Genomic DNA, 19,258 nt, shown 5'->3' on the forward strand with positions numbered 1-19,258 from the left:
TGTGCAGGGCGGTTTCCTGCCAGTTGGGGGCAGCAGAGGGTAGCAAGTAGACTTCTGGGTGGCTCCTCCCAGTGAGTGTTGAAGTGCCAGGGGTTTGTGTGTCCGGGGCCACAGGGAGCTGGTCCACTGTGCAAAACAAGGTGTAGAGTGCACTGCTGGGGGCTGGGAGCAGCTCAGATCTGGGAGCACCTGTCAATGGCTGGGCCTGGCATGACTGGCTGTACCAGCTGGGCCTGGGTTGACCAGAAAGCCAGGGGTTCTGAAAGGGGACCCTGGTCAGGGACACTGGATGGAACAAGGTCTGGGGCTGAGACAGCTGTCCACCAAGAGGAAGGGCACAGGGTGAGGTGGACCAGCATGTGATCTGCCAGGCAGGGCTGCTGCACTGCGGTCACCAGGCTGGTGCTCACAGACAGTCACTGCCACCCTTCGATGGGTTACAGGCACCTGTTCCACCTACCACTGCTTTGAGAGGGGGTAAGGCGGGCATCGTGGGAGAGGCAGGGTGGTGGTCAGAGCTTGCACTCCAAGTCCCACTGGCCTGGGTTCGAATCCCAGCTCTACCACCTCTGCTGTCTGTACGATGGGGGATTTTGAATCCTGTTCTACACAGTACTCTGGGTCAGGCCCTGTGCTGAGCACTTTCTAAGTATTGTCTCATTTAATCCTTACAACCCGAGGCTCAGATAACACAAATCTTACCCTTAGAAGGTGAGAAAATCAAGGCAGATGGGGAGTGAAGAGCTAGCTGAGGATGGCTCCGCTCATGGGCCTGGATCTTGAACTTCTCACAGCTCCTGGCCCATAGCACGCAGCCCAGTGTTTGCTCGTCAGTGCTGTTTTTCTCTCCATCTTATGGACGAGGATGTTGAGGCCCAGAGAGGGGAGGTTCATTGTCCTGGGCCACACAGCTTGCAGGGACAGAGCTGGGATTTGGACCCAGGCCTCCCCATCTCTCTGCCTTATCTTGTCCTGCCCCTGCTTTGAGCAGGCCTGACCCTAGCGGTCAGACACCCCTGGGATAGGAGAGAACTGCTCTCCTCTTGCCATCCTGCCCTGTGGCCCTGCAGGTCCTCCCCTTTCCTGGGAGGTGGGGGGGCCTGCATGTCAGGGGCAAGGCTCAGATGCCTTCATTTCCCCACCTCCTCATGCTACGAAAATGAGACGATCAAGTGGCATTTTGGTGGGATTACAGACATAATTATATCTGAGTTTTCGAGCAGCAATTGTTGTTTCCAAAGCCTGGAGGCCCTCTGTGGAGGTGGCAGCAGTGACATCTGTTTCTAACACAAGGCTCTGCATCGGGATGAGTAACTTCTCCTGTGGAATTGCTTAAAGAACGTCTAAAACGAGCTGAGCTTGTTACTCCCCTGCTCCAGCACCTTAGATGGCTCCCAGCAGGGTGGGGGATCCAGCTCCCAGCCTGGCATTCAAGCCCCCCAGGCTGTCCCAGCTTCTATGCCTTTGTGTGGGCGGGTCCTTCTATCCACAATTCCTCCTCATTTCTCTGTCTCCAGAGCTCACTAGTGCCATCCAGGGCTCTGTCCAGGTTGCAGAACACCCCACCTGTACATGCTCCCTCACGGACTCTGTGACTTCATGATCCATCACTTCTGTCTCTCCCACCAGACAGTGGTCACCTTCTCAAGGACAGGGACTGTTTCTGATTTGTCTGAACTCCCAGCACTGGTGCAAGGACTCACCTGTGGCAGGCTCATCAGGGGCTTGTGGAATGAAGGTGCACGAGACAGAGACAGGGAGTAAACGAATTAAATGGAGTAAGTGCAGGGTGAGCAGGGAAGAGGGTGAGCCGTGACCTCTCCACTTCTGCCAGCCCCCACACTGTGTGTCTGAGGCCAGAGTGGCCCCCTGCCTTGGGAGGACAGGTCAAGACAAGTGACCCAGCCCACCAGAGGCCAGCAGGACACCAGCCCTTGCCTTGAAAAGTGCCGGGGGTGGTGGCTCATGCCTGTAATCCCAGCACTTTGGGAGGTCGAGGTGGGTGGATCACCTGAGGTCAGGAGTTCTAGACCAACACGGTCAACATGGTGAAACCCCATCTCTATTAAAAACACAAAAAATTAGCCGGGTGTGGTGGCACATGCCTGTAACCCCAGCTACTATGGAGGCTGAGGCAGGAGAATAGCTTGAACCCGGGAGGTGGAGGTTGCAGTGAGCTGAGATCGCGCCACTACACTCCAGCCTGGGTGGCAGAGTGAAATTCCGTCTAAAAAAAAAAAAAGAAACTGACCTTGACTCCACCCCATACCCATGGGCCTTCTGAGGCCAGGACTCCCAGGTGAACCTTGGCCCGCAGATGGTAAATCACCCAGGAGGAGAAATAGCCTATAAAATCCTCTCCCAAAATGGTGCATTTTGTATTCTGTAGGGAAAAGGGCTTTTAAAAGCACTGCTTGCTCGGGTGGATTTATGGTGTTTCCCCCGCCCCTCCCTCCCACTAGTGTTTACTGGTCCTCAGGCCTGGAGCTCCCTGGGGTCCTGTTGTTTCCTTGGTGGCTCTTGGTCCAGGGAAAGAAACAAGATAGCACTTCTTTCCTGCCTTGCTGCCCTGGGGCCACCCGGGCCAGCTGGGTGCCTGGAAGTGCAGGGGAATCCTACCCAACAGAAGCTCCCTGTGGCCCAGCACAAGCCTGAAAGTCCCACCATTAGTGCCCCTTTGTCCCCAGGAGATTCCCCCCCATGTGTTGTCACCTGCAAATGGGTCACCAGGGAGGCACAACCAAGCTGGAAAGAATTTAGCGATCAGCTAGACTAATCCCCACGTTGTACAGCAGGGAAACTGAGTCACAGAGCAGCGTAGGTGCTGGCTCAGCGCATCAGTCTGGTAATGGAATTACACGAGAGCTTTAGCTCTGGAGCAGCCCGTCTGTTGCGTTGAACCCAGCTCTGCCGCTTCCTGGCCGTGCGGTGCTGTGCAAATTAGTTGCCCTTTCTGAACTTCTGTTCTCCCATCTGCACACTGGGTTGTGAGAATTAAAGAGAAGTCATGGGAAGCTCTAATACAGTGCCTGAAGCTTAGACAGGGCTTACTAAATACATCTGACTAATGCTCAGCAGCGTGTTGGAAGAGCCCTCATTAGTATTAATAGCAGAGCTGGGTTTTGACCCCAGACTTGTAGACTCCAAACATGGTTTTCTTGCCACTTATGCAGTGCACAGAGCACAGGATAGGGGAGTTTTGCTGGGGAATGAGCACTAAAGTCAGCAAGTGGCCCCGGGAGGACTGGCTGGGACCTCAGTGATAGGACGTGCAGGCAGGCGGAGATAGTATAGACCCTGCTGCAGGGGTGTAACTTCCTGGTGGAATCGGCTTCCTTGCAGCCATGAGGCCCTGGGTATCCAACTCCCCACCCCTTGGCCAGGGCTGGCTGAGAGCTTAAAGAGCTGATGAGGTGTTTGTAGCCATCCAGACCTCTGGGACAGGCTTATTATGTTAAGGCAAGTGTCAGCTGGAGGATTTATGGGACAATGAGTCACTCCCTGGCTGCTCTGGGTTGTCACATCCCAAGCTGAGACCTTGGGAATGCGTAACTCGTTTCTGTTCGCTGATGTCCGCCCAATCCTGGGCACTGGCAGATATCAGGAGGGCCCTACCGATGTCCTCAACTCCCCTGCCAGCTTCACCTTTACCCTCTTCAAATCTGGGCTCCCCTCTTTTTCCTCCATTAGACTCTCAGTGTTCCTTGGGGTTCCCCTTTACTTAGGTGTCCTCTGCCCTGGGGAAGGGATTACAAGCCCAGGCTCAGGTGGTGGTGTGTAACTTGGAGGCTGGAGGGACCTGTGGTAACTCCAGGGGCCTCCCAGGGCAGCCAGACTCCCCGCTGTCCTACCTCTATGCCTCTGCTTATACTGTGAGTCTGCCTGGAATGCCTGTATGTGCCTATCCTGCCCCAGCCAATCTCAGCAAGCCCACCTGCTGTCCCACCTTCAATGTTTCTAAAATGCTGTCAAAAGCTGCCGCCTCCAGCAAGTCTGCCCAGATTGCTCCCAAGTGAAATCTTTTTAAAAAGCCCCACAGGGCACTTTCTCTTTTTCCTTTTATATCATTAAATATTTGTGAATTCATTCAGGAATTTTTAAGAGAATACCTGCCAGGCATCCAGCACTGGAGACCCAGGTTGCCATGGCCCCTGCTCTGGAGGCTTTACAGTCCAGTATGGGGTGGGGGAGGCAGTAAACAAACACACTTATTTTTTTTTTTTTTTTTTTGAGACGGAGTCTCGCTCTGTCACCCAGGCTGGAGTGCAGTGGCGCGATCTCGGCTCACTGCAAGCTCCGCCTCCCGGGTTCACGCCATTCTCCTGCCTCAGCCTCTCCGAGTAGCTGGGACTACAGGCGCCCGCCAAATTTTTTTGTATTTTTAGTAGAGAGGGGGTTTCACCGTGGTCTCGATCTCCTGACCTCGTGATCCGCCCGCCTCGGCCTCCCAAAGTGCTGGGATTACAAGCGTGAGCCACCGCGCCCGGCCAACAAACACACTTATAATTACAACTGTGGTAAGTCTACAGGGAGACTTGGCCTAGTGTGGGGACATCAGGGGAGACCTCTAAGAGAAAGACTGAGGAGGTACCTGAAGGGTGTGGAGGGTCTTCCTTCCCAGGCAGGAGGAACGGCCCAGGCCTTTCTGGCTAACGGCTGGGCTGGTCTCTGGTGGTCAAAGGAAGTGATAGCAGTGAGCTGAGATCGCGCCACTGCACTCCAGCCTGACAACAGTGAGAGACTCCATCTCAAAAAAACAAACAAAAAAAGAAAACAAAAAAAACTATGACAATGAAAGTGATCATGACCGCAATGATAGCAGTTCGTATTTATCGTATGCAGGGAAATGGGCTAAGTTTCTTCCATGCGTGATCTCATTGAATCTTCACAACTACCTTGTCCCCATTTTACAGAAGAGGACACAGGCATAGAGGGTTAAGTCATGAGCCCAAGGCCCCATAGCCGTTAAGTGGTGGAATCCCCTGCTCTCACCCTCTTCCGGAGGAAGGATGAAAATTATTTACATTTTACCTGGGGATTCCTAGAGATTGAATTACCCTTAGGACCTAAAGAGGTGTGTCAAACGGTGGAATTTCAGGTGTGCTGATGGGCAGGAGAAATGTTTAGGGCAGGGACCTTCAGCTCTTGCCAGGGAACAGAACTCCAAAAGCCACAGGTTCCGGGAGCTGTAAAGACAAGCTTTCTGAGTGTGAGAGGAGCAAACAAGTTGTTGTCCTCAAAGACTGCCACAAAGTGAAGCCCTGTGAGAAAAGCAGAGGGGGTCATCTTGGAAGCCGTTAAGAGCTGTTTTCTTGCCTTGGTCCTGAGATCTGGGCTCCCAACTCTGGAGCTTCCTGGGCCGCTTGCCCTTCCTGTCCTGGTTGTTAATTTGAGTACACGTGGGCCAGTGTGTTTAGCTTGTGTGTCTGCACAATTCTGCGGGTGCCTAATGATAGCTGAGTACACGTGTATATTTATGGACTTGTTTCAGTGTATTTGTATGTTAGCTTGTATGTTTCATGGCTGTGTATGTGTGTATTCGTGTGTGTGCTGATCAATGTGTACGTGTTTGTGTGTGTCTGTACGTGTGGTGGTACTGGGGTACTTGTATGCTTACACATACATTTCTTTGTGGGATGCCTTTCCTGTGTGCATTTGTATGCATGCCTGTCCTTGAACTTGTGTATGTTTCTGGCCCTGTATATTTCTCTATGAGAACATGTTTAAGTGTGTTTTTCCAGGCAGTATTTTAACACAACAGTGACCCTAGAATGTCAGGGTCCAGCCTTTTCCTGGGGCTTCCCCGAAGGCTCTCAAGGCCTATGAATTGGTTTTCTTTGTATGACTTAAGTAGTCTGGCTACCTTTTCCAGGCAGAATATGTGGCGATCTCACTGGTATGAGATTGTAGAGGATTCTGTGGGCATAGGGTGGCCTGTGAGTAGGTGGCCACCAGGAAGGCACCAACTTAATCCCAGCTTAAGATGCCTCCCCTCTTTCGCCTGTCACAGCGTCTGACATTCCACGTTAGTGAGTCATTCTCCAGCTGGAACCCTCTTTGATGGTGCATACCCTTGAGGGGAGGAGGCCAGAGAAGCCAGGCGGCCTGCTGAGGGTAGAGACTGGGGAACAGGGAAGGGGAGGGCAGGAGCAATGGCGCATCTGAAGGATTTGGGCAAAGCCAGAGAATTCCCTGATGCCGTTAGTGCCTAGCCTGGGGCGGCCCAGGCAGCCTGGCCCTGGCAGCTGCTCTGACTTTATAGAATCATCAAGTATCAGCGCTGGAAGGGAGCTTGGTGATCACCCGGTCCAGCCCCTCGTGTTGTAGATGGGAAGACTGTGGCCCAGAAAGAGGAAGTGTGGGCAGCCTGGGAGGTTCTTGAAGCGTGGATGCTAAAGATGCAAAGAGCACTGGGCAAGGAGCAGGGGACCCAGGTTCTAATGGCTCCGCCTGATGATGCTGAGCAGGTCCCACTGCCCTCTGGGCCTCAGATGTCTCCTCAGTATCACTGGCCTGGCTGCCCTCTGTAGGCCCTCCTGATTCTCACCCTGTGACTCTGGAAGCAGGACCCCCACCACCCCCAGCCCTTTTCTAGTGCCCCCACCAGCCTGCCGCAGTGTCAGGTCGGCCTGCCAGCTCGTGCACCCAGCATCTCTCCCTCCTGGAGCTGAGAGAGGTGGCAGGATCTGGATGGGATCTTCTCTTCCCTTTCCTGTTTATTTAGATGTGCTTTTGGCATTCGGGCAAAGCCCCAGAAAGATATTGAGAGACATGCCTGTCAAAACAGTCTCCCTTCTCCAAGGCTGTCTCTTTGGGGATGGGCCTTAGAAACTGCCATGGGAGGAACTGGGCCTGGGTGGAGGGAGGGCCCACAGGGTCCTGCCTCCATCCTGAGTACTGTCTTGGAGTTCCCCAGTGGGCAGCTGAGGGCTTAACAGGCGACAAAGTTCTGCCAGGCCCACCTGCCCATCTGTACAGCCCAGGTCAGTGTGTTGAAAGGGGAGAGGGTGATGAAGACAGGCCTGGAGGAAGAATGCAAGGACAAATAGATGCTGGGCTTGGGGGAAGGAACCCACCCTTGATTGAGCACCTACTATGTGCTAGGCATGTTGCTCAGTGCTTCGTATTCAGGTGAGAAGCAGTGCCTTTGAGACCATTGGTGACGTGGGGCTCCCGGGTGTCCAAGTGGCGGTGCTGAAATGCAGATCCCTGGTTCCCCAGGGGCTGCCTCCTCGGTTGGGAGTGAGGCACAGACAAGGACAGCACTGGGCAAGGTTCCCCTCCCTGGGGGTGGGAAGCCTCCAGGTCTTCACTGGGAGCCCCTGTGGGACAGCTCTGCATCAGGGAGTGAGCGGGCCTCCCTTTCTTCCCTCCCGCCTTGGCTTTGGTCCCTGAGGCCTAGTACAGTACAGTGCCTGGGGCTGAGTGTGGGGAGGATGATCAGAGCTGTTCATTCTGTTTCCCTATATGGGGGAGTCCCCACGCTGCCCATCCCAGGGGCCAGAACTCTCTTGGTTACAGTCCCAGCTCTGCCACTTTCAGAAGGTGACTTAACTTCTTTGAGCCTGCATTCCCCCACCCGGAAATCCAAAACATCCTGAATTCTGAAGCTCTTATCCTCCCAAGGATTCCTGATAACAGGCATTGGGCGCTCCTAGGCATCCTCTCCTAGGGTGGGGGTGATTCGTCAGAACAGAAGCTTGATTGCTGGTAATATATCATCATCATCACGTGGAATTCATTGAAATGAGTGAATGAAGAAATCACGTGTCTTGAATTCTGAAAGGCCTTTGAGAAAGTCGTTCAGGACCTTCTGGAGAAGGAGCAGGGTTGTGGGCCAGATGTCAGGATGGTGGTGTAGTGGCAGGAACTGGGGTAGTAGAGCTGCTTAAGAACTCGCGTCCTTCCAGCCAAAGACCCCCCAGGCCTCTGGCCCCCACTCAAACTGCCCTGTGCTTTGGTCAGTGATACGATGGAAGCCTAGGGCCTAGGGGATCAGCTGGCATAGGAAGGGTGTCCAGATGGGCAGTGGGCCATCCACAGAGAGGGGCGGGGGCTACACAGCTATCCACGCCTAGCCGTCAGGGAATGAGCTGGGGAGGTGGCACCAGGCAGCAGCCTTGTGCAAAAGCCCTGGGGCCTTGGTTGACCTCAGCGCCGTGGCACAGCTGCCTGACAAGTAGATGGGGACATGGGCTGCTTTAATAGAGACAGAGTGCCCCATCTGGGGAGGGAGCCGCGGGTCCCCGCAGACTGTGTAGGCTGCTTGCTGAGCTTTAGACATCAGTCCTTGCTCCAGTGAATGAAAGCTGAGGCCTCCACCTGAGCAGCCCTGCCTGCCCCGTGCACTTTGGACATCGGGAGTCTCTGTGAGGTTGCTTTAGGAAAAAAAAAAAAGTGCTTGTTTAAAAGAGTTCAAAACTACCAAACTGGATGACATTCTGTGGCTCCAGAATCATTTTGCAAGCCTGTTCATTCATGTCCCTGTCCCCCTGCCGCGCGGCCCACAGCCTCCTCGGAGAGCCCAGACTGACTTCCACCCTTGGTGGCCATTTATCCATTGGGGCAAAAAGAGGTGGTGGTGCTCAGCCAACATCAGTATGGGTTGCAATAAACCTACTACTGTGTGTAATTGCTTAATAGTTACTGTCTTTCTGGCGACATTGTACCTCATTTCATCCTTCCCAGGGTCCCATAAAGTAGGTATCATCATCAGTTTATTTTATACATAGGGACACTGAGGCTCAGAGCAGTCCAGTAATCGGCCCACAGCTTGTCTGAATGAAGATTTGAGGCCAAGCGATGTGAGGGGGCTAAAGCTGCCCAGTGGGAATAGTCAGCAAGGGTGGGCTTCTGTGGTCCAGCGCCATCTGCAGGAGAAGTGGGATACAGCCAGGCCTTAGGGGGTGTGGCTAGGGGGTCAGAGTCTGTCCGTAGGCAAGGGAGTGGTTATGGGGACCACCTATAATCCTTGCAGATGAGCTAGGCCCGACACGTCACTACAAACGGAGTGTTTTTAACAGTCCTGTACATGTATATGGGAATTCCACGTGGCTTTTGTTGAGCACTTACTGTCTGCTACACTCTGAGCCTAAAGCTTTATCAGTTTTTTGTTTTGTTTTGTTTTGTTTTGTTTTTTGAGATGGAATCTCGTTTTGTTGCCCAGGCTGAAGTGCAGTGGCGCAATCTTGGCTCACTGCAACCGCCGCCTCCCGGGTTCATGCGATTCTCTTGCCTCAGCCTCCTAAGTAGCTGGGATTATAGGCTCGTGCCACCATGCCTGGCTAATTTTTGTATTTTTAGTAGAGATGGGGTTTTGCCATCTTGGCCAGGCTGGTCTTGAACTCCTGACCTCAGGTGACCCACCCGCCTCAGCCTCCCAAAGTGCTGGGATTACAGGCATAAGCCACCGTGCCTGGCAGCTTTATCCGCTTTTATCTGCCAATTTAATCCTCACTGCAGCCCCCCACCCATTTCACAGAGAGGCAAGGGGCCTCAACTGTCTTCTCTTGCAGTGAGGGGTCTGTGGAGCTGGGTTTGACTTGGTTCTTAGCCACTGGGCTGTCAGTGGGCTCCACTGCGGTCCGGAAAGTGGGTATCAAGAACCCTGTTTGACTGAATGATTTGCCCACTGCCCCTCAATTAAAGGTTGTCTTGGGTCTAGAATAAGTTTCTGACTTGAAGACCAGTTAGCCCCTCTTCCCTAGTTCGGGCCTGTAGCTGCCTCCAGAAATCAAGTCCCAGGAGCTGCCTCTGAAGGGACAGCAGAAAAGGTTTGCCTCCCTTCATCCGGCGAAGAGGGAGAGGACGCCTTTGGCCCTCCACTCCCATGAAGGAGAGCAACAAGCTGTCTGGCTGGGCAGAGCAGAGGACTGGAGTCCACTGTCCTTGATTAACCTTGCTTTGTGACCTTGGGGAAGGCCCTTCCCTACTCTGGTCCCCAGTCACCCTGTAATGCAGCCTTTGCATCTGAGTCCCCTTCTGGCAGTGGCTTTCCAAGATGATGAGTATTTGTTAAGTCTGTCATATGCAGGGTCCTGAGCTGAGTTATCTGGGGGACACAGGTCTCTAGGTGGATGTGTGATATGATCGGTGGGTGGGTCCATGGGCACACTCTCTCTTCCCTGGAAGAATCTCTTTTCTCATGATCTGAGCCCCCTGACCTCTTGAATATCCATACACCGCTCGCTCCATAATGTTCATGGCTATCTTGGCCACTGTGTCTAGCACATAATGGCTCTCATTAAGGTGAAAGAGTGAATATGACAGGGTATTAGGAGTCCCAAGGTCATTGTCAGTTTGGGTGGGGGAGGTACCATTCTGAGTAGGCTTTAAGGAGGAGGCTGCTTGTCAGAGGAACATTAAGTAAAGTCACAGGGGGTGGAGTGGGGAAGAGGAAGTGGCACATGTGCATCAAACCTCCTAGACGGGAGAAAACTTTTTTTTTAAACTCAGAAATAGGATAAAGCCATCAATATTGCTCCAGAATGAGCTACATAAATTGTGAAACATGGTTCTATGTTCTTCGTACCTCAAGATTGCAAAAATTGTGAAATTTTCATCAGTGTAGAAAATAAAAACCAAGAAAAGGTACAAGCCCACTAGGATAACTTGCTTGACCACAACCCTGGGAGAAGAGAACCCATCCAAATTAGCCAGGTGCAGCCCCCTCCTCTATACCTGGCAAGAGGCAGAGGTTGGGAGAGCTCAGAGCTCACGCAGAGGTGCAGGCCTCTGCCTCCATGCCATGTGCCCTGGAGAGCCTAGTGGTCCCCTGACCTGCCACCGTTTGCGGTCCCTCTGCATTAAGCATTGCCTTGTCTATGGGTCACGCCTCTGGAGAAGGGTCCCTCCTGCAGCCCCTAATACCTAAGAGATATTTGTGGCAGCTGATTAGAATACCCTGATGGATAATTCCAGGCTGCAGAGGTGAGAGGCATTTGGACTCCACTGCCTGGGATGGCCTTCTGGTGAGGTAGCATTTCAGCTGGGCCTTGAAGGACACGCAGAATCCCAACAGGTGGCCACAGGGGTAGGTGTCCTGTGGATATGAAAGGCTGAGGAAGGAGGAAAAGGCAGAGGGAGAAAGATAGGAAAAGGGAAATCTTGAAAGCTCTCGAATTAGCCAGGCCCGGAAGCTGAGTGTCTTTGGGTGAGTCACTTTACCTGTCTGAGCAAGCTTCTTCATTTGCAGCGAATGTTTTTCTGTCATTTTCTGTCTGTGCGGGTGTCATGAGATGACTTGTACAGCCCATGTTTGACCTTGTCATGTTGAAGATGGACAGATACAGCCCAGGGCCTGTGGCAAACATCCACTGCTCCTCTTGGACACAGAGAGGGCTGCCAAACTGACCCTTTATTTTGTGATGGATGGAATGTGGTATTTGGATTATGTACATTAACCTGAAATTAAATTAATATCTCACTTGCCACCTGGAATTGAGACTGGGGTGGGTGAGCCCCCAGAACCCCCCCTCTTTAGAGGACTCCCCCTCCTCCAGTTTTCCTCTGCCTCAAGCTGCCTGTAGTTTCCAAGCCCTGCAGGACCCAGGCTGTGTCCCCTGGGGCCCCCACATCTATCCCGTCACCTGTAAAGGGAAGATTGGTTCGACTTGTGTGTATTGAACGCCTGTCTCCTCTGTCTCTTCCATTAGACCAGGAGCTCTTGGGATGGGGGAGGTGGGGGATTAAGCTCTGTTTTCAGTCAGTGCAACCTGGTAGGTGGATAAATGGCCTGAATAAGGTTCCCCAAATCTTGAAGCTTTTAATGGGGATACTCAGCAAACCCTTCAGCCCCTCGGGCCCCTCCCTGAGCTGGGCACTAGGGATCCCGTCCCCCAAGGTGGTTGTCCTTGCTGGGGTACATACAACGGTTCCGGGGAGCGGCCCCACCCTGACATCAAGCTACTGCCGCTCTGGGAAGGAAAGTCGCCCGGAATCGGGGTCTAGGTGACCAGGGCACTGCCAGGGGCAGGCCAGCCGGCGCCTCAGCCGACCACGCGCCCGCTCTCATCGGTACCACCGGGTCTGAGAGCAGCGACCTCGCAGCGGAGGAAGGCGCTTTGTCAATCCCCGACGGGGTGGGGGGCGTGGATTCCTCCAGGTAGCTGGGGGGGGTGGTGTGACCTCGCGCCGGGGAGGACAAGCTCGGAGGCGGCGGGGAGGTGAGCTGGGCGGCCGGCCATGGAGGTCCCCGGGGGTCTCCGCCCCTCCGCAGCCCCGCCCCCTCGTCCCGGTACTCCCCCTCGCCCCGGCGCCTGGGGGGCTCGGGCAGCCTCGGCCGCGGTCGGCGCGGCTCGGCTCGCCGTCGCCAAGGCAACAGCGGCTTAGGGGGCGGGGGCGACGTGGCGGGCGGGGTGGGCTGGGCCGCGCTGCGCGGGCCGGGCCGTCGGCGCTCGGTCGGCGGGCGGGCGGCGCGGGCCGCGAGCTGCTGGGGCCGAGCCCGAGCCCGGCCCGCCCTCGGCCGCGCGGCCGCCCAGCAAGGGTGCGGGTCCCGCGCGGGTCCCGGCCCGCCGCCGCCGCGCTAACCCCGCCTCCCCTTCCCCATCTTGTCGCCCCGTGCGCAGGGCTTCCTCAGCCGCCGCCTCAAGGGCTCCATCAAGCGCACCAAGAGCCAGCCCAAGCTGGACCGCAACCACAGCTTCCGCCACATCCTGCCGGGGTTCCGGAGCGCCGCCGCCGCCGCCGCGGACAATGAGAGGTGAGCCCGCTGCCGCCGCCCGGTCCCCCGCGCCGACGCCCTGGGCTGCGCCCCTGAGGGCGCGGGGACAAAGCGCGAACCCGGCCCGGGGCGAGCCACACGGCGGTGGGGGGACCCCACGCCGCCCGCCGGGAACTTATGGGGCCACCTCGGCTGGACTAGGGGGCCCGAGGGGAGGACCCTGCGCCTCCCTCCGGGGTTAGGTGAGTAGAGGAGAGGAGAGCAGAGGGTGCCCGCGGCGGCCCCGGGCGAGGCCGGGCGCGAAGTGCCCTCGCAGGGAAGTCCTGCCTCGCCTGTCCGAGGTGGGCATTGTTTCCCGGGCCGTGCGGTGCCCGAACCGGGGACGGAAGTGGCGCCTCCGCCCCCAGGACCCATCCCCCTGCCTCGGGAGCCCCTGGGTATCAGATACAAAAGGCATTTTCGGCCGGGTTTGGCCGAGACCAGGCGCTGCCCATGGTGACGGGAAGGGTGAACATCTGGAGGGGAGGAGCAGGGGGCTGGGCCACTTAGGGGGCACATCTGCTCTAAGTAGGGCGCGTGCTCCGCTGGGGGCTGGCGCTAGCAGAGCGGGCAGTGCCCAGGCCCTGAGCTGGGGGCACAGCCTGAGGCTGGGGAGCCAGGGCCGTCTCCTCTCCAGCCTAGGCAGCTGCTTCTCTCCCTCCCTCACCTCTCCACTTTCAGGGGTGTCTCCTGCTTTCTGTTTCCTTCTCCTGGGCCAGCTGGGAGCAGGTGTGGAAATTCCGCGGGGAGGTAGCTGGTGGGGCAGGAGGGGAGAGGGAGGAGGAGGTGGTTCAACCTGCCGGGAGACGCTGGCAAGGGAGCAGGCTTCAGCTCGCAAGGGCAAGCCATCCTGTCCTCCAGGGGGCACTGGGCGGACACAGCCTCTCAGGGCCCAGGTCCTCCTCGAGTGGTGCCAGCCACAGGCACCTTTCCACTTAGGCACAGGCATGGCGATGGATTCCAGTGCCAGTTAGAACATGTCCCTGCCCAGCCTGTGGAGGTGAAAGTACGGGCAGGCACCGAGGAGCCTTTTCAGCACTGAGCCCGAACGTCTCAGACCACTGGCCTCTGCCTTCGTAGGGCTGTGTCCGTGTGGGCACTCCCTGTAGGGGAGGCGTAGGTAGCATGAAAATGTCTCTCCCCTCCCCCTTGGTTCTAGCGGGCAGAGGAGTACAAGTTATAGCCCAACTCCTGCCCAAGGTTGAGTGACTGTTTAACTGACCCCTAGCATCTTCCTGGAGAGTAACACTCCCACCTCCCAGTAGAATGGCTAGACCTTTAATTTCCAGCAGCCCAGAGCCGCGCTCTCCAGTGCATCCTCACCACTGCCTGCAGCTGGTTTCCTGCCCCAGCTGCCAAGCCCAGCCTGAGGCGGGACCCTCAGTCTTTCTCTGATGGCCCTGGTGCCCCAGGGGAGCAGGCGTGCCCTGGCAGGAAGATGCAGCCAGGCCAGAGCTCAGCGCTGGGTGCAGGCACTGCGTCTTTGAAAATCTCGCTTCCCATCTTTGTTATTGTCTGGGCGGCAGGCCACCCGGTTTGCTGCCTTCCTCCCTCCGCCCGGCCCCTGCCTTCGGCTGTCTTCCCCAGGAACATGCCCTTCTCCGCGCTTTCCTTGGCGGGGGTCAGGACCCTCTGCACCCGCATGCGGGGGCTTGTGTACGTACCCCGTTTTGTGTGCATGTGGTGGTTGTCCGGGGAGCAGGAGAGACAACAGGCAATCCGGCCTCTGAGTGTGTCTGCTCTCCCGGGAGCAGGCGGCATGCATGTCATGTTTACCTCCTTAAAGCGGGAAGCCTGTACCTAGAAGCCGGCAAGTGCTGGCTGGCCACCCTAGCCAGAGGTCGGGGCATGGCCAAGACGACCTCGTGCGGGTCCTGCCCCGCTTGGCCTCAGGTCAGCCTTGCCACATGCTGAAGGGGCGCAGAGTGGGGGTTGGGAATGAAACTACAAGCCTGTTTCTGGAAACGGTAGGAAACGGTAGCGGTTGGAGCAGAATGTCACTGGCAGCGGTGTGGAATTGTCTTATTAATTTTCTATAAACAAAATCTGGCTTGGTGGCTTCTCTGGCACAGGAAGGGAGCCTAGATTTCCCATGGACAGGCAGAAAGACTGGGTTTGAAATCCCTCTACCCAGCCTTGGAGCTGAAATAGGCTTTCCCAGGACTGGGGTCTCCTGATTTGCTGCTTTGCTTAGGAATAGATTCGTCGGCTGCTGCTGGGATGGATGGGCAGAAATTTCTCTGGGGCTGTCCTTGGAGTCATCCTATTTGGAGTTCAGTGAGTAAAAAACTATGGTGACCCCGCCCGCCCCCTAGCTCATGGCCAAACCTGGATGAGTGAAGCGGTGCCTCTCCCTGCTCTGATGTGGTGTGGTTGTGCTGTTGAAGGCTGGGAGGGCAGGATGTGCTGCCTTTGGCTTGGCTTAGCAGCACGGAAAGGTTGTGTCCTGGCTCCATGGGACCCCCACTGGCTGCCATGCCTCTGGCTGGGGAGAGGGTAAGTGCCAAGACGCTAGCCTCAGTGAGTGGGTGGGACACGAGTGGGAAGGATGGTGGGGACTTCTAGGGTATCGAGCGGGAGCCCTGGTCCCCATGGCCTTCCCATGTAGATGAGCGGCACGGGACACTCTGGGGCGGCCACTTGAGTTCCGACTTTGGATGAATCTATCTGGTTTATATGGCTGCTGAAGAGGCTTTGTTGAATGCTGTCTGCGTGCTCCGCAAGCTGCTGTGTTGGGGAGGTGGTTTTTTTGCGCTGGAATTCTCTCATCTGGAGGTTGGAAACCAGTTGGTTCTGTGCTGGGATTTTTTTGGCTCCCTGGAAAAGGAGTCGGTTTCAGGGGTGGGGATGCCGAACCTGGCTGGTTGGGATTGAGGGTTGCTAGCTGGTTGCGAGGCTGGGGTCAGGCCAGGCAGGGCTTGGTTGGCACAGCTGGGCTCTGGGGGCTGGGGTCTGTAGGACAGGCTTGAGCCTTCGGACTTATTCTTCTGAAATGGCCTCAGGGGAGGTTGCCAGCTGGTCTCCACAGTCTCTGGGTCCCTCAGACACTCATTTCTTCTTCAGAGGCTTTGGCAATAAGCACCAAGGACAGGTGATCATCTCTCCTGGATAACAGAAATACATGCTGCTTGGAGCGCTTTCCAGGTGAAAGGTGTGCTGGCAAAAGCATTTTCATTTTGCAGACTGGAAATGCTGCCGCTTCATTTACAGAGCTGTTTTAATGTTGGTAAAAGTGAGATAGAGGATGTGGTTCTGTCAGCCCAGAGGATAATTTCCAAGTCATTCATTTATTTATTTATGTTACTGAGGAGCTAGGAGGGTCAGTTGGCAATATTATGCTTTCCTCATTCCTTCTCTCTCCTGATGCTGTTTCTGGGTGACTCTAGCCCTCCACACCTGCTGGGAATATGCTTCCTTTGGCATGCTACCTGTCTAAACTTACCACAGTAGTTACTCTAAAGCGTCTGTACCCCCATCAAGCTCTTCCCAGTCATCCTGGTGCAGAGCTTAGCTCGTAAACGCAGGCAGCTGTGGCGCAGGTAGGCAAGGCTGCTATGTGTGGAGTTAGGGATCGATTCCCTCTTCCAGAGTATGTGTGTGCTGGCTGGCATTCCCACACCTGAAAGTTACTAATGGTGGAATTCCAAGTGATATGGAACTAGGGAGGGAGATACAGTACTTGGATGTTGGGGATGGCAGCTTCCAGGGTCCCTCACCTGGACCTGGGTAGGCAGGAATCAATTCTGCCCCTTGTGGTGAGACAGTCCCTGGAGGAGGGAGAGTGAGGAAGGTTGATGAGGAACAGGGGAAATGGAAGTTAGGGTCTATTTTCCTGCTTTGGTTGCTGACAGTAGGTGCAGGCAGGGCTGGGCACCCAAGTCTGGTGTTTCTTGCTCTTGTTCCCTTCCCTGCTATAGACAGGGAGGGCCTGGTCCTTTTTTTGGGGACTAGTCTGTCTACTGTGGTGATGTCAAGATGATAGTGCAGTTTAGACAATTGCCAGGAGTAATGGGATGTATGTGATCTTTGGATTTGAAGCCAGGCATTCCTGGGGCAAGTCACGTAACCTTTCAGAGCCTCAGTTTGCTCATCTGCAGAATGGGCATCATGATAATCATGTTGTTGAAGACATTAACATTAATACATTTCGCACACTTTTCATAGAAATTGTCTGGTTCAGTGCTGTTTCCTTAGCATTTAACACTAGGTCTTGCACATTTCTTAAATGTTTCTAAAATTTAATTAAGTAATGTGTGAAAGAGGTTAGATTAATATGTCATAGGTTTTCAGTTAATATTGGTAGGGTTAAGTCACCTCGTCTTGGTAAGCCTCAGTTTTCTCATCCACAGTGTGGGAATAATAAGCAATCATGTGGCCTCATCCTGAGGTTCAAGAGATAATAGATGTTGCTGTGCCTGGTAAAGTGATTCGAGCTGTAAGATGGATCATTATTGCCTTAAACATAAGAAACAGCCATTATTACCTAGAGCACAGGACATTTTCCTACGGATTCATGCTTACACCTGGGAAAGCAAAGCTCTTGTGTGTTTTAATAATCAGTTTTAAAAATTCATTGTTCCATCTTCTGTTTGGGTCATACTTGTTTTTAATCATTTAGGCATTTAGGTTATGTCTAGGTTTTCTTTATTAAAAATGACACTGGGATTTAAATCCTTGAATATTTATCTTTGCCTACATTTCTGATTTTTCCCAAAGGATAAAGTCTTAGAAACAGAATTACTAGGTCAAAAAATATGAATAGTTTGAGGTTTTTCTTAGAAAAATGTCGCCCACTGAAAACCTGTAATAATTCATACCCCTCCCCAGTGATTTTTGACTGTGCTCACCTGTTTCCTCACACCCTTCAAAACATTGGGTGTCATCATTAAAACAGTCTTTGTCATTTGGATAGGCAGGAAAAGGGCATTTTTTGTGTTGTTATTTGCATTCATCTGCTTGTTGGTGATCGAATAGTGCTTTCCTGAGTTTCATGGCTAGTGGCAGTGCTTATTTTGAGACTTGTCTATTCCTGTCCTTTGCCTGAGTGTTCTGACAAGCCTCTTGCAGGATTCTTGGTTGCCCTGTTTGGTCTTCCTCAGCTCCGAGAGGTCCCATGTAGGTGGATCCTACACATTAAATGAGCCTCTGCCTTCCAAGAGATATGACAAGGAATTTATTAATTACCTGTAAGGAAGGCTCACCTGGCTCTCCGCTGCTCCTCCTCCTCCCTTCTTTCCTCCTCTCCTCCCATCTTCTCCTCTCCATAAGGAAATCAGGTTTAATTCCTAATCCCATCATTCATAAGGAGGCCCTGTATTTACACAGCACTTTAAGAGGTCTTCTGCCCTGTAGGGTAGGTAAGCAGTGAAAGGGCTGCTCTATGGCTGGGAAAACTGAGGCACACAGTCAAAGGCATGGAGGTGGGGCCTATGCAGAAGCCAGGCATTGGAACCAGATCCCCTCTCGACTGCAGCATTGTACTTGAGCCCCATGGGCACCTTTGGGGGCAGAGCTGACCGGCACAGGAGCATATGATTCTGAGTCTCATCTCTAGAGAGGAAGGGGAAAGCCGCAGAATACGACCCGGACGTATAGAAGAATCAATTTATTTTTTGCTTTCTCATTTTTACTACCCTCCTTTTAGATCTGCAGCTCCCTCGTGTACCTTCCCAAGATCCGAGCTGGGCAATATTTTTAGGAACGGTGGAAATTAGCTAGTGAGAATGGGATCAGCAAGGCCGGGGTTTCAAAGGCTGGAGAAGCCTTTCTTTGCACAAGCATATGTATGTCTGTGTACGTTTTTTGTATGTGTTGCAAGTGTGCACCTGTCCTCATGAAGGTGTGTGTACATTATATGTTAATGTCCTTGTACATGTCTGTGTATTTAATTGAGTTAATACAGGTGAAGTATTTGGAACAGTGCCTGGTACATCATATGGGGTGAGACTGTATAAAGTTGCTGTTTTGGGAGGCCAAATACAGGCAATTGCATATGATTCAATCTATGTGTTCAGTTTAAGTGTTGGCTACTATTGTTATTATCGTGTGTTTTCTTCTTGGGTATACATCTATCAGTTGTTTGTACATGTCTGTGTGCGTATACCCTGTTGTGCCCATGTGTATAGTGTGTTTTCTGAGCACTCACGTGCATACCTGTGTGCATGTGTGCACTTTCTGTCTGGGTGCATGGACACTGAGCTGGCCGGTGTGTGAATAAGCTCCCCACCTTCTTGGGGAGAACTTCCCGGAGAGCAGCTCTTTGCCTCCCCTCTCACCTTCAGTTACCAGGCAGAGCCCAGGCCCAGGTGCCAGGCCTGAGGGGTGCCATGGGACTGCTTCCATTCTCCTCCAGGTAGCCCTGCCTATTTCCAGGCCCCATATTAGAATATGCAAATCGACTCTTTAATGGAATTCCTTTGCAAAATATTACTTGAACCAGTAAGTTAATTACCAGGCTCTAATTAATGGCTATTTTAGAAGGCCATAGAACAAAACTGGAGGAGATCATAAAAGACCAAAAAGGCAAGAGGGAAAAGCATCCAGCTCCCCCATCCGGCT

At 53.9% G+C, this 19,258-nt stretch overlaps 1 protein-coding gene across 12 annotated transcripts in view; it reads left to right on the forward strand.

Annotated features, from left to right (window-relative positions):
- Positions 1-19,258, forward strand: part of DAB2IP (DAB2 interacting protein) — a 134,131-nt gene that overhangs the window by 36,236 nt on the left and 78,637 nt on the right. For 8 of the 12 annotated variants that reach the window (XM_030817742.1, XM_030817745.1, XM_030817746.1 and 5 more), the window contains one exon: positions 12,567-12,700. The exons of 2 other annotated variants lie outside the window; for them this stretch is intronic. In XM_030817742.1, the coding sequence (XP_030673602.1) occupies positions 12,567-12,700 (134 nt within the window). Of the gene's footprint in view, positions 1-12,566; positions 12,701-12,886; positions 12,904-14,152; positions 14,978-19,258 lie in introns of those variants that run through there. 2 more of the 12 variants (XM_030817754.1, XM_030817751.1) reach the window with 2 other exon arrangements.

The sequence above is a fragment of the Nomascus leucogenys genome, chromosome 8, assembly GCF_006542625.1.
Source record: "Nomascus leucogenys isolate Asia chromosome 8, Asia_NLE_v1, whole genome shotgun sequence".
Taxonomy (NCBI): domain Eukaryota; kingdom Metazoa; phylum Chordata; class Mammalia; order Primates; family Hylobatidae; genus Nomascus; species Nomascus leucogenys.